This window comes from Neophocaena asiaeorientalis, unplaced genomic scaffold (genome assembly GCF_003031525.2).
Source record: "Neophocaena asiaeorientalis asiaeorientalis breed wild unplaced genomic scaffold, Neophocaena_asiaeorientalis_V1.1 scaffold258, whole genome shotgun sequence".
NCBI lineage: Eukaryota > Metazoa > Chordata > Mammalia > Artiodactyla > Phocoenidae > Neophocaena > Neophocaena asiaeorientalis.
Genome location: NW_020172591.1, coordinates 3553139 through 3580947, shown reverse-complemented (window position 1 = coordinate 3580947; position 27809 = coordinate 3553139). Strand labels below are relative to the sequence as shown.

Genomic DNA, 27809 nt, shown 5'->3' with positions numbered 1-27809 from the left:
CAGCAAAGTGATTCAGTTTATCTATCTATATTCTTTTTTAGATTCTTTTACATTATAGGTTATTACAAGATATTGAGTATAGTTCCTTGTGCTACAATACAGTAGGTCCTTGTTGGTTATCTATTTTATATATAGTACTGTGTATATTTTAACCCCATACTCCTCCACCTTCCCCTTTGATTTTACTCATTTTAAATAGAACCTATTGGAAACAGAATCTATCGTTTCAATATAATTTATTTTAAAATTGCCCCACCTTTGTGTCTGTTTAATTATCTCATCTGCTTCAGTAAAGTTCAATCAGCCAATTCTTATTATCCTCATTGCTTACGAAACCCTCATAAACCTGGGCATTCATGGTGACCAGGCACTGATGTTTTCAATCAACTCCTGTACATCTGGATAAACATTTGAAAAGAAACTCCACAGGCCACATCTCACAAATGTGTATATTATGATATTCCAGGTTCTGAATATGGTAATTAAAAACTCTGACACTATACTCAAGTGATTATTCTATATGCATATCTTTAAATACTTCAAACTTGTCAACCAGCATGATATATCAATCTATTTAATAAATCATTGGGCTGGTTGCAAAAAAAGAAATGTTTTTAAAAATCTATGGGCTTCCTTGGTGGCACAGTGGTTAAGAATCCACCTGCCAATGCAGGAGACACGGGTTCAAGCCCTGGTCCAGGAAGAGCCCACATGCCGCGGAGCAACTAAGCCCGTGCACCACAACTACTGAGCCCACGTGCCACAACTACTGAAGCCCACGTGCCTAGAGCCCGTGCTCCCCAATAAGAGAAGCCACTGTAATGAGAAGTCTGTGCACTGCAATGAAGAGTAGCCCCCGCTCAGCACAACTAGAGAAAGCCCACGTGCATCAACAAAGACCCAGCACAGCCAAAAATTAATTTTTAAAAAATCTATAATGGGGGGCTTCCCTGGTGGCACAGTGGTTGAGAGCCCGCCTGCCGATGCAGGGGACATGGGTTCGTGCCCCGGCCCAGGAAAATCCCACATGCTACAAAAAAAAAAAAAAAAAAAAAATCGATAATGGGACAAGTGTACCTGAATTTGAATACTACAGAAAAAGGATACAAAAAACATTTCAGAGAACTGGACAACTTGAGAACTCAACACCTGTTTATTTACCTTCATTAAACTCAAGGGGAAAAACATGTTCAGGTATGAGAAGTTTGGCTGTACTATATATATTTTAATGCTACATACATTTTTAATAGTTCACACAAATCACACTATTCAAATTTAAAATAGCTTTGTGAGGAGCCAGTGTGGTCTGCTCTCTTGATTTCCTGGGGAATTTTTTTAGCCTCCCAGTCAGGAGCCTTGCCCACAGAAGCCCATTCCCTCTGACAACAGTCCCTGCCAAGAAGCCTTCATGGACGAAGTGAGCTTGAGCTGAACCATGGTAATGATTTGATAAGGAAAGCATAAAACACATCCTAGGAGGGTGACGTGATTAAAATGACAAAAGAACAAAGGCGAGAATAGAGTATAGAACCCACAAGGACAGGGATTTTTGTCTGCTTGGTTCACTAATGCACATCCAGCTGCTAGATCAGCGACTAGATCAGAGTGAGTGAAATCAATATCTGTTTAATAGATAAATAAGAATGGCTTCTTCATGAGCCTAAGTGACAAGACCAATCTGAAAGGACCAGAGGATTTATGTTTGTTGAGACAGTGGGTAAATAAACTCCCATTACCTACTTGAGAAGTTTTTTATTTTAAGATGCTCTTCTATAGAGTATAATTCAGTGGTTTTTAGTATATTAAAACAGGGTTGTGTAACAATCACCACTTTCTAATTCCAGGATATTTTCATCACATCAAAAGGAAATCCTTTGCCCATTAGCAGTCATTCCCCATTCCTCCTTATACCTCCCTAACCTCCCCCAGCCCCTGGCAACCACGAATGTACTTTCAGTCTCTATGAATTTCCCTACTCTGGACATTTCAAATAAATGGAACCACATAATATGTGGTCCTTTGGAACTAATTTCTTTCATTTAGCGTAATATTTATAAGATTCATCCATGTTGTAGCATGTATCAATCAGTACTTCATTCCTTTTTATAGCTGAAAAATATACCACGTTTTGTTTATTCACCAACTGATGGACATTCGGTTTGTTTCCATTTTTTTGCTATTATGAATAACACTGCTATAAACATCCACGTACAAATTTTTTCTTGGACATAACATTTTCAATTCACTTGGATATATACCGAGATGTAGAATTGCTGGGTCACAAGATAATTCTATGCTTAAATTCTTGAGGACCTGCCAAAATATTTTCCAAAGCAGATCCACCATTTTCCATTCCCATCAACAGTATATGAGGGCTCCAGTTCTCCAGATCCTTGTCTGCACTTGCTATTGTCCATGGTTTTGGTTATAGCCATACTAGAGGGTGTGAAGTGGTACCCATCCAAGTTTAAACTCAAATGAGAGAGTGACACAGGTGAAATGGGGATCAAAATATCACCTTCAATTTTAGTGTTGCTACATTGGAGGAGAGGATCAGCTGAGAATCCAGTGGGCCTACTAATGCTGCCGCCTAAGTTAGCCAGACTTACCCACCAAGGCACAGACAACATGGGATAACCAACACCCTCCCCCAACCCACCCACACCCACAAGGGCTGCCACTGCATAACTGAGAACAAGTAGAGAAAAATGTGCCCTTCCTGTAGGGAGGTGGATCTCACCCAAAAAAGGGAGGAAAGGACTATGTAGCCGTGCCCAGCTCCTTCCCACCAGTTAAGTCGCTCTTCTTTCCCTGGGCAAGAGGGAGCAAGGGGACAGGAAGAAGCCAGGGTGAGAAAATAGAACTAGGAAAGGACGATTTCCTCACCCCTTAATAAGGATGAAGAGCAATAAAGAGAAGTAGGGACAGAAGTACTCTATCTATCTATTCAGTCTTACACTGTTGGCCAGGTGGCAGTTCTTTTCATAAGAAGAGAAACCAAAGTATTAGTAGGCATTTAAAGTTAATGGTTCACCTAAAAGGGATTTAATAGAAATATATTAAATTTGAAAATAACTATTATACCATCATACTGATGCCTAACTCCTTTAGAAGAACTGACACACTAAAAATTAACTTATTTTTAATAGTTTCATCAACAAAGTTGACCAACAAATCAACAAAGTTGTTTTGTCACATACTGTGTGCAAAGCACTGTGTTAGGAACTCTAACAAAAGCTATCGCTCGGGCTTTCCTGGTGGCGCAGTGGTTGGGAATCTGCCTGCCGATGCGGGGGACGCGGGTTCGTGCCCCGGTCCGGGAGGATCCCGCGTGCCGCGGAGCGGCTGGGCCTGTGGGCCGTGGCCACTGGGCCTGCGCGTCCGAAGCCTGTGCTCCGCAGCGGGAGAGGCCACGGTAGTCGCGGGGTGGGGGGTGCGGGGTGCCGCGTACCGCGTACTGCGTACCACAAAAAAAAAAAGCTATCGCTCTGTTGGTGCACAAGGAAAGTTCTTCCACGTGCATTTACTAATACCTGGCATCTATTCTACACTGCCTACTTAATCTGCTGATCTCTCCAGTTCCTATATTTGCTTCACAAGGAAAGAAGCCCATTTAGCCCACTTTCATCCAATAAAAGTAAAAGCCTAAGACTTTAGCCTCTTCTTAACTAGAAGTGGGAAGTAGGTAGGGGCTTCATAGCTGTGATATGGGAAGACCTAGACAGGTTCCTCCTAAGTGTGGTTCATCATTTTGTTCGACTCTAATTCCCAGAATATTTTAAATGTCCACATTCAGATTTCACTTCAAAGCCAAGTAGCCTATTAGTGATTCTGTTCCTCCCTAGTCATGTGAATAATGGTGTGTGTGTGTGTGTGTGTGTGTGTGTGCGTGTGCATGCACATGTACTTTTGTCTAAATAGTTTGAGATCTTTGGAAGAAAGGTTGCACGGGTGTAAAAACAGGTTTATTTAATCTAGCCATTCTTACATACTGATTTTCTTTTCTGGTACTTGATACAAAGATTTTCTTAAACAACATGGAAGGCAATGTGAAGTTTAAAAACATGTTTTTAAAAATGTGTATGTAATGGTAGTAGAAGCATGAATTTATACAAACTTTCAGAAAAAAAAAACTCTCAATATGTAGCAAAAGCCTTAAAAATATACCAACTCTTTTTTTTGTTCGTTTGTTTGTTTGTTTTTCGGTACGCAGGCCTCTCACTGTTGCGGCCTCTCCCGTTGTGGAGCACAGGCTCCGGACGCGCAGGCTCAGCGGCCATGGCTCACAGGCCCAGCCGCTCCGCGGCATGCGGGATCCTCCCGGACCGGGGCACAAACCCGCATCTCTTGCATCGGCAGGCGGACTCTCAACCACTGAGCCACCAGGGAAACCCTATACCAACTCTTTAACCCAGAAAATTCCATTCTCAAAATTAATCCTTAATTATTAAAGAAGTGTTCAAAATGTATCTGGAAGGCCTTTCCTTAAAGTTATTTGTACAGTGAAAGAGTAGAAGTAATCTAAATGTCTATCATTATAGGATTAAACAAATTATAGCAAATGAATTGGAAACAATATGATACATTTTTTAAAAATAAAAGTTTAGAAGAATTTTGAATGAATGCTAAAATGTTTATAATATTGTTAGGTTAAAAAATTCTCCCACAAGATAATGTGTACCATATCATCTCAGGTTTTAGAGTGTTTATATAGATACATACACATTCATTACATATAAAGCAAGTAAGTTTGGGTATAGAAACTGCTTGGAGAAAATGGGTCATAAATAAGAAAAAAGCAATGAATACAAAAACAAACTGCAAGGAACACCTCTTTTGTCAGAGTTAAAATACCCTTTGTTTTAAGTTTTAGTTACAACTGATGCAAGATTTGATGTGTCTTATTCATGATAAGGCCTCCATTTGGGACCTCAAATGACCTCTGAAGGCCAATTAGCTATTTCATTTCTTAAAAAAAAAAAAAAAAAAAAAAACCTTCTTGTGAGAAGTTTGGATCAGGTTACCGCAGCCTGCAAAGGTGGTTCATTTGCTGAGTCTGTAAAGGTCTCAGGCAATCTTCTCTTCTCCAGACTCATGATTCAGCATCTGCGGTGCTCACAGCACTAGCGCAGCTGACAGAAGCTTTGTTTCGTACAAATGCCAGGCAGCACTGTTCCCGTGCTTGATTTAGCATTTCTGTTCACTTTCCACAGCATTAACTTTTAAGGAGATTCAACAACCCCCCAGATGCAGCCTAAGGCGAGTACTGACAGACTAGTAAGAATAATAGATGGAAGTTCTTAATCTAGGGCATAAAATTCAAAGGTTTGGAACGCACATCAAACTACAAACGTCCCAACTGTTAGTTGGACAGTTATAAATCCGGAGAAATGCCATGACCCCTCATGGCAGTAATCTCGGTTCATACCACCTATTAATACTTGTTAAGAGGTTATCAGACGGACAAGCCCAGGTTACCAGACTGTACAACCCAACAAACCCACACATGAAAGGTCCACTTTTGTGCCAGTGCTCATTAGCAATCAAGGAAACAACCCAGTAATGCTTCCCCCCTTTTTTGTTTCCCTGTTTGTGTCCCATTCCCATGGCACCCATGGACGCTCTTTAGGCTCAATGGCACTCTGTGGCCTTCTGACAAATCAGAGTCTCTGGATGCAGCCATTCCAGGGATTTTCACCCTGACTGGTGGAGAGCAACTGTGTTCCTTACATACAAGTACATACATCTCTCTCTCTTGTTTCAATCTAAACCCACTTTTCCTTATTGATCTTCCAGGAAGAGAACAGTTAACCTCCAAATGAAAGAAATCAAGCACCCCACTGCATTTATATTACAATGCTTGGTGGCCTTGAGAAGGCTTATGTGTCCTCTTTCCACTTCAATTTCTTCCTTTGAGCAACAGGAATAATAATACCCACCTCAGAGGATTGTTGTGAAGATTGAGAGGGAGAATGTTCCCGACATCTTCCTTTCCCCATCTGTCCTCTGCCCTTCATGGGTACCAAGGTCCCTTGGACTAAACAGTCACTCTAACAGCCCACCCAGTCCGATCATTCAATTTCTCTGCCCATGAGCCTAGTGCTGCCATGGAACTGGAGAGCTCTTGATACCGTTCACTTACATAAGATACTGTATGTATAACCAAAACAATGATCACTTCTTTATTGGCTGGAGTCTCCAATGTTATCTCAAACATTTGTAAATTTTAATCAATTTCTCCTAAACTTATTTTAAATTTAAAAATAATAGCCTTGTATAAGAGGCCAGAGGATTTTAGTAAGATAGACAACAAAACAATGCAGTGTGCAAGGAACAGTTCTATGATTAAGTACATTTATACTACAGGATGTCCATGTGCTATTGACCATACCTTAGAGTACTGTGGTTTCCCGTTTTCATAGTGAATCTCCACATAATCAGAAGACAGCAAACCACTACAAAGGAAAGAAAATAGAGTGATTTCCACATCTAAGACACTTGGAGGTTTAAAAATAACCAGCTCAATAAATGGATGTGAGAGCCTTGTAAACCGCAAAGCGCTCCAGTCCACAGTAAGGACAGAACAGGTTATCATCAAGAGTCTCAAATGTTATCCTGCAACAAATCACTCCTCCGTCTGTTAAAAAAGATAAAATACAAATAATTTAAAGATGAACTCCTTTTATACGCACATTCATCATTTGATTGATATGTTAACATTGAACAAACAAAAAGGCAGGTAACGGGAGAAGACAGGCTCTACATAAATCCCACAGTTACGCTCTAAACAAGTGGAATCTCAAAACAATCGTTGAGGAAGAGTACAGAGAAAAGACCAGACAGAAAATATTTTAGGCTTTTCAAGCCACAGGGTCTCTATAACAACTACTCAACTCTGCTGTATTATCACATAAGTAGCCACAGGCAGTATGGTCATGTTCCAACAACACCTCATTTAGGGACACTGAAATCTGAATCTCACATAATTTTCACCAGTCAGGAAATTTTTCGTCTTTAATTTTTTTCAACCATCTGAAAGTGTAAAAAACTTTCTTAGCTTGAGGTCTGTACAAAAACAGGAATGCTGGATTTGGCCCACGGGCCATAGTTTGCTAACTCCCGGAATAAAGAATAACAGTTAAGAATATAGACTGTGAAGTCGGAGTGGGGTTTAAAACCTAGCCCAGCTCCTTGTTAGTAGTGTGACTGTGGGCAAGTTACCCAACTCAGCCTTTACATGAGTCACATGGAGACAACAAAGAGTGTGAATCTCATACACCCCAAGAGGATTAAATGAAAGCATCCACATGAAAACTCAGAGCTGAGTGTGTGCCCAGTAACGGGCACTGCGGCTGTCACTATTTTTAACTCAGCTTCTTCCAACGCATTTCTCCCTATACAATGTGGGAAATAAGAATATGTGCCTCCGAGGCAGCTCTGGATTGTTAGGGCATCCGGGTTCCTGTTTGGGCTCTGCCACTAGAAATAATGATTATAAGAGATCACTCACATTGACTGAACACTTACTACATCCCAGCCACTGTTCTAAGGACTATAAAGGTAGAACCCATTTAACCCTCATGGTAACTGAAGAACAACAGTAGGTTCTACGATGAGCTGGATGTGTGCCCTGCATTTAGGCCTCGATTTCCTCTTCTGCAAAAAGGTTGGAGCAGACGATGCCTCAGGTCCCTCTTGCTCTGACATTCTGTTTTCTATAATTCTGCCTAGTAGTAGGTTTTCTTATTAGGAAAACTTGACACTGCTTCTTTAACAGAAGGATGGGAGGACCCAATGATTTCACATCATTTTGAGAACTGCACCTGATGTGGTTCTAAAATGACCCAGTGCAGAGGGCTGGAGGAGGCTCGGAGCCAGTCAACTGAATAACTGGGAGCCACGTGTGTGCCTGGTCCAGCCTGGCTTCCTGTGTGAGCAGAAGGACAACCTTTACAACATGGAAATAAAGCAGGTGCTTGTATCTTGGACAGGTTTTCCTACTGAAATTACTAATCAAACGTGTGTCTACTGATGATTCTACATTTGAAACTAATTATGGTACGTCTACTCATTCCCTTTTCAAAATCTCAATAATCTTAACAATAATGAGAGTTCTTAGCTCTCTATACTTGAGAACACCTGAGAAGATACAGAAAATTCTTTCAGTCCTAGTTAATGAAGTCAGCACTGCGAATGTACATAAACAGGGTTGTTGTTGGCAGCATTTCTCTGAGGAATCTTTCCGCAACACCAAGAGGCAGGGAGGTTGCACTAACTGCGTTTTAATGACCTCTCTCTACAGGTCATTCATTATTTTCAAAATTCTCAACCACACCATCACTGGAGCATGTCTAACAGTTGAAAACAAGGTATTTTAGACCGCTACTCTTGTTTGTAATTACAAAAGCAGATAAAAACATTCTAACCATTAACTGCCCAACGGATAAAGGTTACTTTAATTATCGTATTTCTATCTTTTCAAGGGCCTTTTCCCCACGAAGGACATACCTATTTCTAATATCTCCCGCATTTGAGAAGATTTTTTTAACCTATTTATTTTATTGTATTTATTTTTGGCTGTGTTGGGTCTTCATTGCTGCACGCGGGCTTTCTCTAGTTGCGGTGAGTGGGGCCTACTCTTCGTTGCGGTGCGCAGGCTTCTCATTGCAGTGGCTTCTCTTGTTGCGAATCACGGGCTCTAGGCACACGGGCTTCAGTAGTTGTGGTGCACGGACTTCAGTAGTTGTGGCTCACGGGCTCTAGAGCGCAGGCTCAGTAGTTGTGGTGCACGGGCTTAGTTGCTCCGCGGCATGTGGGATCTTCCCGGACCAGGGTTTGAATCCGTGTCCCCTGCATTGGCAGGCGGATTCTTAACCACTGCGCCACCAGGGAAGCCCTGAGAATCTTAAAGAAGAAAAATAGCTACTTTTCTAGGAAGGACAGAGATAGACATAAGACCATATCCTCCCTTTCACAGAGACACTCTACTCTCCCACCTCCTACAAATAGCACCACATCCCCATTTGCACCACCCTTCCCTCCTGTCTGACCATTCTTCCCTTAAAACTGTTTCTTTCACTTATCACAGTGTCCCCAGCACCTGGCATAATGCCTAGTGTATAGCAGATGCTTAATCAACATTTGCTGAGTGAGCAAACACCTACCAACATCCACTATACGCCAGGCCCATACCATGTGCTGGGAAGTGGGGATGAAGAATGCAACTCTCTGAAACTGAAACTAAGCAAATCAGTACAAATGTATGAGATTCGCCATCTCATTCTAGAATATTATTTGTAATCTTCCTGAAAGTGAATTAATGTCAACTGAAATGTAATCTAATTACAAAAGTCTTAATGTAATTTTGAAATGAGACTTTTCAGTGAGGGGCAAGTAACACTGGAAAGGAAGAACTGAATAGCTAATTGTGTGGTGGTGTGTCTCCAGCTCCACCCTGCAGAAAAGGAACAGGTCATCTGTATCTCTGTAGGCCTGAAGATGAGTTGTCTGGCAATCTCCACCTGCACATGTTCTCCAAGGCCCTTCCTCCACTTCTGCTCTCTGTAGTTTCCCTAGTAGAACTTCCTGTTGAAAATACAATGTTCTAACATGCCAATACTGATCTAATTAGCAATTATGGTCCCGAGTATAAATAGTCATTGTACTTTCTTGATCAGCCAGTCGGGTGTTTGGTTCTGAGTTGTCTGATAACTTGGGAGGACTGATGAAAAGGAATTTCTGAACATTCTAAGTTCTGAAATAAACATCCTTTTTCTAGTCATTTAAGTTACAGAAAAGCTATACACCCCAGCTACTACAGTCCTTCTCATGCAGGTTATCTGGTGAAAGAGAGGTGGCCTTGGGAAGTAAGGAGATAAATGCAAGGTGAAAGAGAGTGGAAGAATTGGAATAAGAAAATTCTCTTTTGATTATTGTTATGGAACCTTCTTGCTCACCGCCTTCATGGTAAATCTGCATCACAAAGGTAGTGAAAAGAACTTGAACTAGACAATGTGATTTTACTCGGCATATGAAGAACAAGTATAAGCACCTTAATGATGCTGAACTCCAAGAGCAGGAGAATGGCAAGACTATTAAAACATGGCAACTGAGCCAAGAGTCAGATCAATGAAGGGGACTGTGGCGGAAATAATGCTGAGTATCCACCAAATCCCATTTCATCTTCCCCTTCCTAGAACAGTAAGACTATATTTCACAGCTTTCAGAGCAGTTAGGTTGGGGTCAAGAGATTGAATTTTGGCTCATGAGGTATGGGGGGAAGTAATATCTATTCTTCCAGTTTGACCATTAAAATCCATGCTCGATTATCCGAGCTCTCTCTTCCCTGGAACCCTGGCAGTCACATGCCCTGGAAGCCACATGCCCTAGATGGCATAGCTACAAGGTGAATGCAGCCTAGGTTCCTACATCTTGACTGGAGAAGAGCTTCCTAGGAAAGCCACTCAAATTGCATTAGACCATAATGTGGGTAAGAGACAAAATATTACAGCGTTAATTCTCAGATTTCATCTTTACTATTGAAACATGGTCTAAATGTTTCTAATTCCAGCATCTATCACAAAAAAAGTTTTAGAAATTTATGTTCAAAGAATTTCAGAATCATCAGCAAGTATACAAAGAGAACTTCTATAAGATCTAGGCATTGGAAAATCACACAAAGAGGGAAGTTTTGCCTATATAAATATTTGTTGGAGTCCTCGAGTTATGTGTCTAATGAAAGAAGGTACATGAATAGTCAGGTGGTCAAAACTCCAAAAGTTTATATCTTACATTCCTCCAAGGAGGCTCATTATGGAAAAGCCAAGGATCTGAGCAATTGGAAAAGTAACTTATCAAGAATCCCTAGTGCCTGGAAAAGTCATTAACCAAGAAGAGTGAATGACTTCTAGTTTTTTGGTCGATAACTTGAATCCCTTACTTTAAAGAAAGAACTAGATGTCTTCTTTTGGACAATCCCGGTCATGGCAGGCTGTGAGAGGGTTAATCAAGCAAATTAAATTGTTCAGAATGAGATGACATAGAGAACAGGGCCTTGAGCTCTAAGGAAGACTACTAAGAATGGCAAACATTGGACCACAAGATGTGGTCATCTGCCCTCTTACCAATTTCTGTTGATTAAAGAGTCCGAGGATCTGGCTTGGTAACACATTCATTCACTTAGTGACAAAATTGCTGAGCACTATGGAGATTCTCAACTTCATGGGGCAGCAAGGATGACAGCGTTGGACCACGCCTGCCCCCTCTTCCCACTAGAAGCTTCACATTTTTCCTTTTATACACATAATTATTTTAATTCATTAAATAATTACTCTAAGTTGTAATGAGGAGAGACACAGAATTTAAACTAGTACATTCATACAAGCAGAAGCTTGTAACTTTACTATTATCCTACTGTCCTTACATTGCTTTCCTCTTTTTTTTTTTTTTTCCTTTGCAGCACACGGGCCCCCCACTGCCGCGGCCTCTCCCGCCAAGGAGCACAGGCTCCGGACGCGCAGGCTCAGCGGCCATGGCTCACGGGCCCAGCCGCTCCGCGTCATGTGGGATCCTCCCGGACCGGGGCACGAACCCGTGTCCCCCGTATCGGCATGCAGACTCCCAACCACTGAGCCACCAGGGAAGCCCTTCTTTCCTTTTTGAACACAACAGACTTAAAAAGTAAGATGATTCTTCAACCACCACTTCTCTCAAGTCTTAAGAAAAAGTTAGACTCATCCCACCTAAAATAATTTGTATGCCAAAAGTTATTTCAGCTAGGAAATATACACTCCTTTGAGTGTAGACAATAAAATAAGAGTTTCAAAGCTGTGTTCAAAGATTGTAGACATGGAGAGGTTGAGATTTAAGAGAGTAGAAATGATACATTAAGTGGGTGAAAGTAATTATAGGTTGAATTGAGGCTTGGTGTTAAGTCAAACAAAGATGGCATGGTAGGCAAGGGCTGGGGAATGTGGGCATATTTCATAGGAACAGAGCTGGAGGTGGAGAGTACTCCTAGCACAGGCAGCTTGTAGAGATGTAAGCTTCTTTGAGGGTCACGACAGGAATTTAATGAGCTCCTAAACCACTTTAATGTGTAGGGACTCATAAGTGATGGCCCATGCACCATAATACAGTGAAGAACACTCAAGTATATTAAGAATAGGAAACATAGGCAGGGCTGCAAGTTAATAGATAGGGCAGTAGAGAGAAGAGGAATTAGGGGAGAAATAAGGGATGAACTTGACGTGATATAAAAGCTGAGGACCCCCACATGATCAGCCGATAAGAGGAGCCAATTATGAGTTCCCCTCTGAGGAAGTAGCATCAATAGAGACATTTTTACTTACACAAAAATAAAAGATGTCTAATTTCTCCTCCCCAGCTTTTAAGCCATACCACTTGAAGTGGCTTAACACATTCCTAGCATGGCTGCCAGCATCTCTATAAGTATACCAGTAATTTTGAGATTCCTCTATGATAGAATTGTAGTTACTTTCACACAAATGGGTAATTTTACCCCCATATGTCATGAAACAAAAACAATTTTAAACACAGGGAAAACTGGATGCAAATAAAGATAGCATACCTTTTGAACACAGTTATGCAGGACTGAAATGCTTTGGTGCACCATTTTCAAAGCTAATAATGAATATGATAGTTTGTTGAATATTGCTAATATAGGTTCTTTTCTGATCTGCCCAATATTTATTTATACTATTATCAAACCAGGCTTTACATGCAGTAAAATCGTAGAGAAATAGATATGGATCTATTATCAGCCTTGCCTTCTGGTAACTTTGTCTCGAAGAAAAAAACTCTCCTCCAAGTCTAGTTTTTGCCATCTCCCAGGACAAGAGCTCCCTACTTGTTTCATTTTTCAGTCTATAGAGAAAAAGTGTACATGTGTTTATACAGTGTCCATCCTTCTCAGGTATACATGAAATAGTCAAAAGTGTAAAAAGGAAATGAATGGGAAAACTACCAGAAATAATAAGAATTAAGTAAGATAGCCAGTTATAAGATATATATGCAAAAGCAAAATACATTTCTATGTGCACAAGCAAAAATAACCTAGAAATAATCCAGGGGAAAAGTTTCTACTAACAATGACAACAGTGGCAACAAATGTTATATACATAATTATGCATGCGGGTATTTACACATATATGTATAGATGTACATGTACTCTGTAACATTAATGTAATTCCAAACAAAATTTCAGAAAGTTTGTTTAACTTGATGAAATTATTCTAAAGTTCATCTTAAAGAATAAATGTTTATGACAACCCAAACATGTTTTTCAAAAAAGGAGTAACAATAGGACCTCATATTACTACTAGAGCACTGGCCTGATTAGATGGACAGCCCAAAGGACAGAACAGAAAGTCCAGAGATTCAAGGTCATATAAAAAATGTAATATATGGAAATAATGACATTTTAAATTGGTAAAGAAGAGAATAAATAGGTTTGGGACAAGTGACTAAACATTTTGGGAAAGTTAGATCCCTACATCAGATCTTACACCAAATAATAATATATGCTTTAAAGGAATGCATGTTTTAAAATAAACTTACTATAAAAATATAGTTGAATGTTAGGAAGCAGAGACCATTTTATGCATGATCTTAAACCCAGAAATAATTTTTAATAACCGATAAGACTATATAAGTTTTTATAATTTCCATAAGTTAAATTTTAAAATACCATAAACAATTGCAAGGCAAACTGAGAAAAAACAAGTATATGAAAAACAAAGGGTTGCTATTTTTTGACATAAGGAGACAAAAACAAATAAAAACAAACAACCCAACAGAACGTAGGCAAAGAACATGGGCAGATGATTCACAAAATATTATGTACAAAATGCAATTCACAGAGAAAAGAAAACAGAAATACTAACGGTGATCAATCATACACAAATCTACAATTGTATTAGTAATAAAACACCTGTAAATTAAAATAGCCATACGAGACCATTTTCCCCCATCAGTTCAGAAAATAAAAAATGAGTAATAGTAGCTAGATCTGGCAAGAGTGTAGAAAAATTGGCACTTCACACATTACTGTGGGGAAAATGAATTAATATGTCTTTCTATGGGACAATTTACCAATAGCCATCAATCCCTGAAAGCATGTTCACCTTAAATCCATAAGTTTCTATAATCTTATAAGAGCTACTTATAAAGGTTTCCTGAGGAAATAGCTAGCCAAGAGCAAATAAACACACACACACACACACACACACACACACAGCTATCTCGGCAGGTGATGCAGATGCGAGTAGGTTTAAATGTGCTTTTACATTACAGATGCTTGGAAACATGGGAAAGATGTTCACATCATTCATTGAAAAATGCTAATGAGAGAATGTTATGATGTTATCTGGTAACTTTTTAAAAGTATGTTTATACGTGTATATTCACATATAGAAAAAAAAATCTGCAGAGATATACACACAAATATAACAGTAGGCTATCGCTTCCTGTAGAACTTTCAAAGGTTTTTATTTTCTTTCTTTGTTTACCCATAATTCCTAAAGTTTTTACAATGAACATACTTTTGCCTTTTAAAATGAGGAACCACAATACAAGCTATATTCTTTTAAAGGAAGAGAAACATAGCTCTTTAGGAAGGGGATGAATTAATTAACTAATTAATTAATGACTAGTTTCAGGCCCAGGAAAAGAGTCACAGGCATTGACAACCACCACTAACCTCGCTGGGTGCAGTGGTCAGGCCCGGCTGCCTCCGTCCCCTTACATGGAGGTTGGGGTGAGGACAGAAAAAGAAACAAAATGCAATCCCCACCCTCAAGGTGACTATAATCTCACAGCTAAAATAAGACAGGACAGCATGTACCCTAATATCATAAATAGTAAACCATCAAGCTGCCCCAAAGGGAAAATTAATTTCAACTAAGATGATCAGGAAAGTAGGGCCAGCACAGGTTCAGGACAGAGTATAGACAGGGAAATACAGGCAGGAAAGAACAGGTCACATAGACAGGAACCAGGATGTGCAGCCAGGGAGGATATTCAGGGTATGGATAGAAGTCCAGTGGCCAGGGCATAAGTCACGGGTGGATGGTGTTTAAAAGGCAGGATTGGGACCAGGCAGTACACAGATTTAAGCAGAGGAGTTGGAACTTCTGAAGGAAAGGGCACTCTAGGACCAGGAACTCACACTTGGAAGAGCTCAGAGTAAGCACTGCGTTTGTGTCTTCAGAAGCTGCAAAGTCTTTAGGGCCTGAGAAGGACTTAACACAGATACTGGCTCTTTTACTGGGTCAATTAGAGCCATCTGCAAAGTAATTAATGTTAGCAGCAGGAGAGAACGGCATGAGACCAGCAAAGACACTAAGAAAAGGCCTTTCCACATGTGAAAACCTGTAGATTTAACTTTCCTTCACTCATTCAATTAATGGCTGAAGACTGGATGAGAAGCAAAAAAAAAAAAAAAAACGAAAAAACAGAAAAATAGATGAAGGTTAGATAAAGAAATGATTTTTAACAAAAAGTAAAGATTATTTCATTTTTATTTAAAATTTCCATTTCTTTTTTTATTTGTATTAATGCAGTTAGTTTTATTTTTTAATTTTTTAATTTCTATACAATTTTTAAAGGTTACTTTCCACTTACAGTTATTAAAAATATGGGCTATATTCCCCAGGTTGTACAACACATCCTTGAGACTATCTTACACCCAATAATGTGTACCTCCCACTCCCCCGCCCCTATGTTGACCCACCTTCCCACTGGTAACCACTAGTTTGTTCTCTGTATCTGTAAGCCTGCCTCTTTTGTGCTGTATTCACTAGTTTGTTGTATTTTTTAGCTTCCACATATAAGTGATACCATGCAGTATTTGTCTTTGTCTGACTTACTTCGTTAGCATAATGCCCTCCAAGTCTGTCCATGTTGCTGCAAATGGCAAAATTTCTTTAAATGTTTTTACTGTGAATTATAGATATTTGTCCTAAAATTTAGTTATGCAAATACTAGCGTGAACAGCGATTTTATGCTGTTTTAGTAAAGAGTAAGATTTTTGTAGAACAATTACAGTTGTCTTTTGTGTGCTCTCCTCCTCCTTTTTACCCTACCAAGGAGGAGCCTAACCATTTCTTTCTCTTGTGTTGACACAGTCTGAGCATGTACGGTATCTGCTGGCTGACCTGAGACCCAAGGCCTCCACAGAACCTGCACGGCCCTATAAAGGAAAAGGCATTTGACGTTGTCATTCCTCTGTACTGATCAGAAAACAACATTCTGTGCGATCATGGGATCCTTCATACATAGAACACAGAGACCTTTAGAGATGATAACCATGGTCCTTCTAAATACTAGATATGTTTATGAAATGATCAGAATGTAGCAATTAGAAACACAGTTCTGCAGTAATATCAAACCAGTAAGCAGCTAAGACCACCACATAGCAAGAAGAAGACGAGGAAGGAAAAGGAGAACTTCTCTGTAGTTTCTTCAAGACGCTATAAAATTACTCTTATACAAAGTGACACCTATTTTTTAAATTAGCACTTTAGAAAAATGATCTTCAAACTTCTGAGCACATTTCATGACATCGAGAAATTATTCACTGGGCCTTTAATCGTTTAAAAAAAAAAGTCATGATGTCCTTAATTTCTCTAACCAAAGAGATTTTTTCATTCTTCCAAATTATGTACCATTTCAAAATAATGACAACAGACCTCTGAAAATTATAGAATTTATTGGAAAAGCTACCATTAATTTGTAGCTTCTTTGGAAAGGGGATTTCTTCCAACTAGCATGGACTTTCCGATTCAGTATAGGTCATTCGAGTGTTAACTAGGCCTTTTTCACACTGCTCGCTGTTATACCTTCAGTCAAGGAAGAATGCCTGAACTAAACAGGCACCCAGGAGCCATTTGTTGGTTGAATTAATGAACAAATAATTAATGAATGAACAGGTAACAGAAATTAGGAGATCCAACTCCTAACCTGACTCTTATTGCCTCTGAGTCCTTCGAGAAGTCCCTAACATTGTCGAACAAGTTTTCTCCCTTACAAAAACGAAGACTGTTGGATTATAGCATCTCTACGGAAACTTCCAAGTCTAAAATAGTGAATGCATGACTGCCATCATCTCCTACCCTAAAAGTATAGCTGTGCTAAGCTGGGACTTGGGATTGTTAACACACACATCTCATCTATAATATTTGCTACCTGCTTTATCAAATAATCAACTGTCTGTATATTGGGATGACTTCAGGCCAACTTTACCAGAATGGGGCTAAAAGAATGGTCGCATTCATGTTCCATATATACTGTAAAGAGCTGCTTTATAATTTTATTTTCTAATTCTACGTATTTCAGTGTACCTCAACCAAAAAAGAACACCTCAATTTCCAAGAAGGAAAGTGATAAACTCTTCCTACAGATTAGATTAATAAAGAACAAAAAAACTTTTACATAGAAATTAAACTGAGCCATGATCAAGATCTGCTAAAGCTACATTGTATAAACACCAACCTATTTAAGGGGTGTATTGAAAATCAGACCACACAATTCCAGTACTGTTACTTGATTGAAACTAAAAATAAGTCAAAAACTTAAAATCAACTATCATGCTTTATCATAAAGATATTGCAAACCAAAGAAAACAGGGAAAAATAAGAACTTATCCTGTGTAAGTTGCTTATGATAAGCAAATCTGATGACACCTGATGTCATTTTGAAAGACATGTATACAACAGTGACTACAGCTGTGTAATTTACTCTAGTCCAGTTTTATTATATCGTCTGGACATTTTGCGTAATACTAAAACTGAATTCTTATCTTTCAAAACTACCCAGATCATTAGTTATTTGCATTTGATTCTCTCTTAAAATTCATTTTAAATAATGTATAGACAGACACCTTCCTTCTATTTTAAGAAATATAATGTGCCAGTAATAAAATCAAGTCAGTGGTGGTAGAAAAAAGCAGAACAACAAATCTATAAATCAGAGTTTTAAGACAATTTCTGTAAATGGGCCTTTCCTCCAGCCAGACAACTTTCATTAAATTGTCTTAAAATTTTAATTCCAAGTAGATAATCTTACCCACCGTCACCATTAAAGTGCCTCTCAATGTTTGGAGGAAAAGCAAAACCATTATAAGTTTCTTAGAAGCAGCCAAATCTCAGAGAGACTGACACAGAAAAAAGGTTTAGGTTCTTTCAGAGAAACTATTTTTAGCTTAATCCTAAAACCAGACATTTTTAGAACCCTGGTGGAAAGTCTAACAATTCACTATGTGATCCATAGTGGCCAATTCACTGTGTATCAATAGTATATTCAAGGATCATGAGTACTTAGGGTTGGGGATGATGATGGGGAAGAAGAAAGATCCTAAGCGAACTGATTCACATCCAAGAAAGCAGTACCAAGGTTGGTAATTCACAACAGGGATAGAAAATGGAGTGGACTACCTTCAGAGAAAAATCCAGAAGCTAATAGTCTGGTAGAGTTAAAACTCTGGGCCAAGAGCATATTCAGGAGTTGAAATGCATATAGAGTCTAGAGATCACACCAGCATGTAAACAACAGATAAGCAAATGAGATTCTCCAAACTACCATCCCACAGAAATGGCAGGTACCATGCTGTTTCCATAGCTCTTGGTATTGCCACCTACACAGAGGAAGCATCTAATCAAGTTCTGTGGCTGATGAGTCCAGGAAGCTCAGAAGAAATAAAAGACAAGATGGCACGTCACACTTTAGTCAGAGGAATCCTCAGGAACTCGAGGGTCCTACAAGCAGAGCTCAGCTCCCCAGGTAGGCAAGGTGAGGACAGAGACAGTCCGTGGCAGAAGCAACAAGAAAACTGAGACTCAGGCTACTTTCTGTCTCTCTCTTTTTTTTGTTTTAATTAATTTATTTATTTATTATTTATGTAATTATTTATTTATTTGACTGCATTGGGTCTTTGTTGCTGTGCACCGGCTTTCTCTAGTCTCAGTGAGCAGGGGCTACTCTTCGTTGCAGTGTGCGGACTTATTGCAGTGGCTTCTCTTGTTGTGGAGCACAGGCTACAGTAGTTGTGGCACACGGGCTCAGTAGTTGTGGCTCACGGGCTCTAGAGCGCAGACTCAGTAATTGTGGCACATGGGCTTAGTTGCTCCGCAGCATGTAGGAGCTTCCCGGACCAGGGCTCAAACCTGCGTCCCCTGCATTGGCAGGCAGATTCTTAACCACTGCGCCACCAGGGAAGTCCATGTCTCTATCTTTTATAGCTAAGTATCCATGAAGTCAAAAGCCAATCCCAGGGATGGGATGGAGGAAATGTTTTGGTGAAGGGACACACAGAGAGCTTCTAAGATACTAGCCATGTTCTATTTCAACCCGGATGGTGGGCATTATACAAATATCCATTTTATTATTCTTCTTTAGACTGTAAAAATATATTTCCACTCCTTTATGTGTACATTTTATAATTTTAGTAAAATAAAGAAAAAGGAATCCAAAATATCTGTAAGTAATAAAAACAGAAGAGCCTAGTCCAATTCTGACATTGACAAATTTGAGTACGAGACAACTTGAGCCAGAAATGGACCAAGGAAAAGGCACCTGGAATTAGAAAGTTATCACTACTAAGACCAGAGGGGAAAAAGACTTTAAAGAACAAGTGGGAGGTGAAAAGCACAGAGAGAACAAAAGGCAACTTTCTTCTTCTCTAAAAATAGCAGGCTTATTAGGCCACTTTTAGAGCCAGTGCTCACATGGGAGTCCATTTCTATTAAAAGAATAAAACTTAGAAAGGGAAAAGAAGTTCCTGGAGGATACCAAAGTATGGAAAAGAAAAGTTCAGAAATGTAACAAAATGTAATAGACCAGACAGAATTTGAACTATATATGACTTTAGTATCAAAATATTTAACTCTCAGACTAAAGAGGTAAAGGAACAGAAAATGAGAGGGTGAGGCAAAGAAAATCCTTCCACGCACTGATTTTCTGCTGAACTACACTTAAAAAGTAAAGAGTGTGTGTGGTATAAGGTTAAGTAAACCTCATAGAGAGCACTGCCATGGCATCTGACTGCTTTCCAAATAAAGTGGCAAAAGATACCATCCTACACCCTTCACTGAAATACTCAAACTTAAATTTAACTTTAAAAAAATCCTCATTTTCAATCACCAAGACTAACATCGCTGGAAAACATCAATCTCAGTTGTTTTGATAATCATGTACAATCACATTTATGAATTCGTAATGCCAACAAGTATCTTCCCTTTCTCACTCCCACATTCTCCTATTGTTTAACAGACTTATCTGTACACAGGAAAGTGGAATTTATGGATGACAACACCAACAGTGGGTCCGAGAACAAGCCAGACCTGTGTCACAGCTATACGAAGGCCTACTCATGTTACACAATACAAGCCACTTCTAGACGTTTTATCCTCAACAGGATAAAATCTTCTCCAGAGTTCCTATTTTTCATCAAAGACAATGTATTACAGTGTTAGACATTTCAAACATCCAATAATTCTAAAAAAGGTTATTCGAGGAGTGTTTTCACATGCATGCTCTGAGGGTCAAATCAGTATCTCTATTTTTATACACAATTTTTTAAATCCTAGGGCCATGTAATGGCACTTAACAGCCTTTTTGGATGACTAAGAATATCTAAAACCAGAGAACAGTTTTGAGATGACTAATAACTTAAATACCCACACTAAACTTCAACCCCAAATCAGAAAGGATGAGTGAAGTAATAACATAATGAGGCTTTTTCCCTTTTTTCCATGCCTCAGGCGCAATCATTCCTATAATTCTTAACTAGAAAAGAATTTTAGTTTGCTTATCCTTTAAGAGGATGTTAAACAGCTTGTACAAAAAATTGAAAGATAATTCTCATTTTTTATCCCATAAGCTCAGATAAAAAGCATGTGGATATCAGTTCTCTTTTGCTTTTTTTTTTTTTTTTTTTTGCGGTACGCGGGCCTCTCACTGTTGTGGCCTCTCCTGTTGTGGCCTCTCCTGTTGTGGAGCACAGGCTCCGGACGCACAGGCTCAGCGACCATGGCTCAGGGGCCCAGCCGCTCCGCGGCATGTGGGATCTTCCCGGACCGGGGCACAAACCTGTGTCCCCTGCATCGGCAGGCAGACTCTCAACCACTGTGCCACCAGGGAAACCCTCTTTAGCTCTTTTATCTGGATTCTAGGCATTGCATCATTTTCTAAAATTGCCTAAATTCTAACACAGGTGCCACTGAAACAAACCCCAAACCCCAGTCATCTCCACCTAGTGTTGGATAACTCAGTGAAAGTTCCTAGTTAATACACCCTCATTGTTACTAAGTCATCCATTCTACAAATTCACTATAAATCCGTTCTACAAATTCACTATAAATCCGTTCTACAAATTCACTATAAATACCTAAGAGAAATACATGATGGTCAAAATACTTCCAAAGACTGAAAATGTTCCCCTCCCTCCCACTTTCCATCTTAGACTATCATTGATTTTTTTTCCATGTTCATATTCCTACAAGGATTACAAACTCCTCATAAATTACAACAGAAGAATAAAAATTAGAGGAACAAAAAACCACTGCATTTCCCTATAAAGAGAAATGGTCCTAATTTCAAGCTACTAAAAACTATGAAGCTAAATACTGGGAAATTTGAGCCAACATACCTCTTCCCAGAATTTGAATAGGTCAGAGCAAAAATTTCATATCCAACCCAGTTATTCTTCAAGTATAAGATTAATAAATATTTTTAAGCATTCAAGAACTCATGAAATCTATCTTGCACCTATACTCTTCAGTTAATTCGGGTCAAGCAAAATACAAATAATCCGGGAAGAATGGAGAAACCATGGTAAAAGGACTCACAGTGGGTTCTGAATCCCTTAAGTAAAGAACGAATGCTTATTATGGAAATTGTAGTTACTGAGCAAAATGCAAATGTTATACACCTTAACGATGTAAAAAGTATTATAACTAACAGGTAAGGAAGGAAAGTGGAAAAAGTATAAACGTGTTCATTTTATCTTCATTCAAATATACAATCTAGTTAAAATAACTCTTTTCTTTTGTTTTTTTTTTGATGACTCCAAACAATGTTCTTCACAACTTTGGTAGGACATTTTTAGCAAGTAACATTTCTTGTTATGAAGAAATATTCATCTCGTCTTCATACATCTCTTTGATTTCACTTGTTTTCTTTTCTTTTGTTAAATTTAGTATTCATTATATTTGCATTTTATTAAGTGTAATCATTTATATTTAAAATATTATTATAATATAACCCCATTTTTGCAAACTATCTATCACACCTATCTGTATGCATAGAGAGTTCACGAAATAGAGTGTACAAATAATAGTAATGGTTACTTCTGAATGGTAATTTTTAACTTTTCCTTTGCATTTATTTTGTACTGACTTTAAATTTTATAATGAGCAGTATCATTTTATGAAAACAACAATATATTTTCATCAGAAAACTGCTTTTGATATAACAGCTACTCTTCTATGTCTCAAAAGTACAAAGATTTCTGACAGTGAAGTGGAAACTAACTGAAACATTCACCATTAGCTGCTTCTCATACGGTAGCTGGGTAACAGCACACCTGTAGCTTCAGTGTGGAGGATTAAGAGGTAACAGGGGAGATCCATTACTTGGGATAGCCATTACTTCATCATGGCAAGCTGCCATTTTAATGAACTCCTGCTTCAGGATGGAAATCAATTAAGACAGCTTTGCCAGCAATCTCAGAGAGAAAAGGTGAGAAAATTATCTGCAGAGCTACTAAGGTGTTGTGGTTTTTGGTTTTTGTGGGGGTTTTTTTTGCGGTACGCAGGCCTCTCACTGTTGTGGCCTCTCCCATTGCGGAGCACAGGCTCCGGACGCGCAGGCTCAGCGGCCATGGCTCACGGGCCCAGCCGCTCCGCGGCATGTGCGATCTTCACGGACCGGGGCACGAACCCGTGTCCCCTGCATCAGCAGGCGGACTCTCAACCACTGCGCCACCAGGGAAGCCCCTGTTGTGTTTTTTTGTTTTTTTTTTGTAGATAACCAATGCATGTTTATGGAAGCAAAGGAGGAAGTACAGGAGGCCCAGGCTATAGGGAACTTTGCTCCTTAGAGGAAGAGTTACACTTCTCTAGCTAATTTTCTTTTTTTAACATCTTTATTGGAGTATGATTGCTTTACAATGTTGTGTTAGGTTCTGCTTTATAACAAAGTGAATGAGCTATATGTATACATATATCCCCATATCCCCCCCCTCTTTCGTCTCCCTCTCACCCTCCCTATCCCAGCACTCTAGGTGGTCACAAAGCACTGAGCTGATCTCCCTGTGCTATGCAGCTGCTTCCCACTAGCTAGCTATTTTACACTTGGTAGTGTATATATGTCCATGCCACTCTCTCACTTCGTCCCAGCTTACCCTTCCCCCTCTCCGTGTCCTCAAGTCCATTCTCTACGTCTGTGTCTTTATTCCTGTTCTGCCCCTAGGTTCATCAGAACCCTTTCTTTTTCTTTTTTTAGATTCCATATATGTGTGTTAGCATATGGTATTTGTTCTTCCATATATGTGTGTTAGCATATGATTTTATTTGAACTTCCATACTTTTCTCCACAGTGGCTGTATCAATTTACATTCCCACCAACAGTGCAAGAGGGTTCCCTTTTCTCCACACCCTCTCCAGCATTTATTGTTTGTAGATTTTTTGATGATGGCCATTCTGACGGTGTGAGGTGATATACTCACAAAAGGTACTTTTGTTACAAGTCTATGTTGTCACTGACTTCTCAGAAATAAGACATGATCTTTATTACCAAATACAAAATGCTTATGTCAGCACCTGGAACTTGCTGGTGCCTGCTAACATCTACCTTAATTAAGTGACATCTAAAAAGCAGAAGGCTTTACTGAGACCTTTTCTAAGTACTGTTGGGGAAGTAATTTTAAAATGAACTAGGCAATTAAAAAAAAAGAAAAAAGTTATCTTTTTATCTCTTCTTCCCCATTCCCTCCCTACCCTTACCTACCCTGGAAAACAGACCTAGTAATGAAGGAAGCCCAAGCTGGCTGCACAGTGATCACTGCCCTGCAGATCTGTGCTCTATAATCACTGTCTGTTCCCAGCTTATAAAAATAAAGGCTGGAATAAAGTCTACCTGGAGAAAAGGGTACTCCTGAAAAGTTTAAAGACACCCACAAATGTAAAAGCGTGTTTGCGTTTTTTATATCAGCAAGACCAAACACAAACATGAGACTGACTTTAAAATACACAGCATTGGACATTCAGACAAAATATCATTAAGTGCATTTTCGAATGAAGCCCTTGGGAAAATTTCATACAGTAAATCCTATCAGGCAAGGATCTGACTGCAACTTGTCATCCAGAATGCCATGACTTTGTCAACTGTCAAAACTTTAAATACACTTTCTTCTTGTTAAAAAAAAAAAAAATAGCCCTGCCTTTATTTCTAACTATGGCAATGCTGAAAAGCAAGAGTCCTTAAATAGATGTGAATTTCCTTTTATTGCAAGATAATGTATAATCCCAGAATATTTTTCAGATCCCCTGAACAACTTTTTACATTTTTTTAAATGATTTCAGCCATCCTATCCTCTTTCATTTATACTTCTAGGTTTAGACAATCATTAATTTTGACAAATGTCTATCTTTCTGTGTCAAAATACAAGTATGGTTGACTGGAAAACAAAATTTTTCTCATTCTACTTAGACAAAACTAAGGAACATAACGACACATCTGTTAAAGACAAAAAAGTTGTTTTGTCAGTAACAGAGAAGTTAAAAATTGTTTTTCCAGTTGATAATAAAACGTAGGAGGCTTTATCCTGCCAACAGCAAACATCTGTAAAAATAAAAAGAGTGTGGGCTTCCCTGGTGGAGCAGTGGTTGAGAGTCCGCCTGCCGATGCAGGGGACATGGATTCGTGCCCCGGTCCTGGAGGATCCCACGTGCCGCGGAGCAGCTGGGCCCGTGAGCCATGGCCGCTGAGCCTGCGCATCCAGAGCCCGTGCTCCACAACGGGAGAGGCCACAACGGTGAGAGGCCCGCGTACCGCAAAAAAAAACATAAAATAAAAATAAAAAGAGTGGATCTCAACACTAAGACAAAATTCAAATGCAGGTAGCCTGTTTACCTGGAAATGCAAATATAGATTCAAGCTGTAACTGAGGAAAAGTCAGAAAGAGCAAAGGCTGGAAAGTGGAAACAGGAATATTAAGCTGTATGATAGCTTGTGTTGTGAGTACGTGAGGTAGCCCTGGAGAAAGAGTCCTAACTGACGTTCTCTTCTCCCTAGCAAAAACACCAACCACTTGGTGAACCTCAGGAACAGAGGCTTCATTTAAGACCATCACATTTCACTTTTCAGCTGAAATTACTACTGTTTGTATCCTCCCTCTCCCTCTCCCTCTCCCTCTTTATTCCCCCCACCATCCTGCCTTCTCAGCATGTGGTAATGAATCTATTCCTATAAGCTCTTTCCTCTGAAAACTTGCTCAAATATAACAAAGAATCACCATGTAGATAAAGACCACTATCTGAAGAGACTGTAGTGGTGAAAAAGAATGCATGGTTTGTCTAGAGTCTTAGTAAGAAATTCAAAAAAACCTGGTGACCCCCCCCGAGAGTCAGATGTTAATTCAGGGGAAAGAAATGATGCTGTCTTGTAAGAGAAGTCTAAACGTTAAATCTAACCCTTCTTAATGTGATGATCCATTTTATAAAATGTCAACACACAAGTAAATTGAAGCCAGACGTTCCCAGGAGTCAGTGTAAATCTGAGTTGCCCCACAAGATACCCAAACTCTCTCTCTCAAGGAAAGTAAAAAGCTGGGTGAAAATCTAGATTTCCTTACAGCTAAATGGGGTTACCTCTCTAGAGAGAAAATGGAGCTCTAGAGCTAAAATGGGGATTAAATCCCGGGGTTACCACTAACTAACTAGATGTGTGATTTTAACATGCAACACCTCTCTAAAATATGATACAAGCAAACTTATCTACAAAACAGAAATAAACTCACAGATATAGAGGACAGACTTGTGGTTGCCAAGGGGGAAGGGGATGGGGGAGGGAAGGATTGGGAGTTTGGGATTAGCAGAAGCAAACTATTATATATATATAGCATGGATAAACAACAAGGTCCTACTGTATAGCACAAGAAACTATATTCAATATCTTGTGATAAACCATAATGGAAAATAATATGAAAAAGAATATACATATATGTATAAATGAGTCATAAAAGAAATTAACACAACATTGTAAACTAACTATAGTGAATTTTTTTTTAAATGTGCAACACCTAACTTCTCTGTGCCTCAGTTTCACCATCTATAGAGGGTGGGTAATAATGTACCCATCACTTGGGTTATCGTGAAGATTAAATGAGTCAGTTCACAGATGACACTCTGAACTGCAGCACACCCTGGAAGTGATCAATAAGTCATTTATTACTGTCATTTCTGCCTGAATTCCAAGTCCTGCTAACTTAGTCTGTCTGGTTGCTGATAATTCTGGAGGTGAAAACCAGATCTAAACCATTGTTGTTAGAAGCCTTAGTTTGCAAATATATACGCATTTGCAAATTCAGTCACTGGGAGGCTTGGTAGTCCCTTCTTTGTTCTGCAAGCCACCTGGCTCTACCAAGGTCAGGAGAGGAAACTTCATGGGAATCAAGTCTGGTATTTAATACCTCAAAACCTACCTTCTCAGTCCCAGAATCCTCATCAAATTTCTGATATACTCATTCTTTCTTCTACTTTACCTGTGCTATTTAAATAATTTGAAATATTTAGGTACAGAGTGTATGGTTGAATAATATCATGTATATAATCCATAGTCACATACATAAGAGCCCTATAGGCAATGCCCTCCATATTGGGAAAGGAGAATGACAAGAGCCAGAAGTTATGGGTCCTGGGACTCAATGTATACCAGGGTCACCTTGGGCAAAACAGCCTATTTTTGAATTTCAGGGTCTTCATCTGTAAACAGTGAAATTTGGTGGAAACTCTGTGACTCTACAAAGTATGTATCAAATTGATACATACGTTTCTACAGTTATTCTGTTATAATAAAATAATAGCCCTTATTTTCCTCAGATTCATGATACTCTTAACCACCTGGAATGTGGCCAGCATGCAGGACACAAAGCAAAAAGGCTTACTGAGTCTTTGAAATCACTATTTTAAAGGCAGGGTATCTCTTACACGTGGCTAAAGGAGACCTCAAGTCTTCATTCAAAGTTACTAACTCTTACATAAAATGCTAATAATTTTTGTTATTTCTTATTCTGGAGGTGAAAACATATGAAAAACAATAAATTAGGTGAAAACATATGAAAAACAATAAATTAGTAAGACCTGGGCTAGAATAACAGGTTCACTGAGAGAAAAAGCTACAGCCTACAGCAGGAAACCAGACAGAATACCTATTGTATTGCTGGTCAGGCAAGCAAAACAATAACCTTGCATATTGTTCTAAAGTTAAATTACATCTAAAATATATTCTATCAAAGAAACAGGAAGATATGTTACCCATTTTAGAAGAATTTTTTTCAAAAATAACTCTTTTTTTAAAGTTTAGCATGCCAGGAACAAACTTTAGTTATCTGGAAAACCCACTTCGTGTGGAACAATCCATTGCCTAGCAACCTTGTGTAAATGAAGTTTCACAATCTAAGACCTTTAAAAATAATCTTTTATAGGTTTTAGGTGATGAGAAAAAAATAGGTCAAAATTTACGTCGTTTCAGCATACACAATTGTGTAAGTGAAGTGGTCATCATTTTGAATG

The 27809-nt window shown here is 39.0% G+C and overlaps 1 protein-coding gene across 1 annotated transcript in view; it reads right to left on the bottom strand.

Moving 5' to 3' along the window:
* ADAM23 (ADAM metallopeptidase domain 23) overlaps positions 1–27809 on the bottom strand; it is a 158470-nt gene that overhangs the window by 68247 nt on the left and 62414 nt on the right. Inside the window, exon 5 of the mRNA XM_024738353.1 lies at positions 6392–6455. Coding sequence (XP_024594121.1) covers positions 6392–6455 — 64 coding nt within the window. The remainder of the gene's footprint in view (positions 1–6391; positions 6456–27809) is intronic.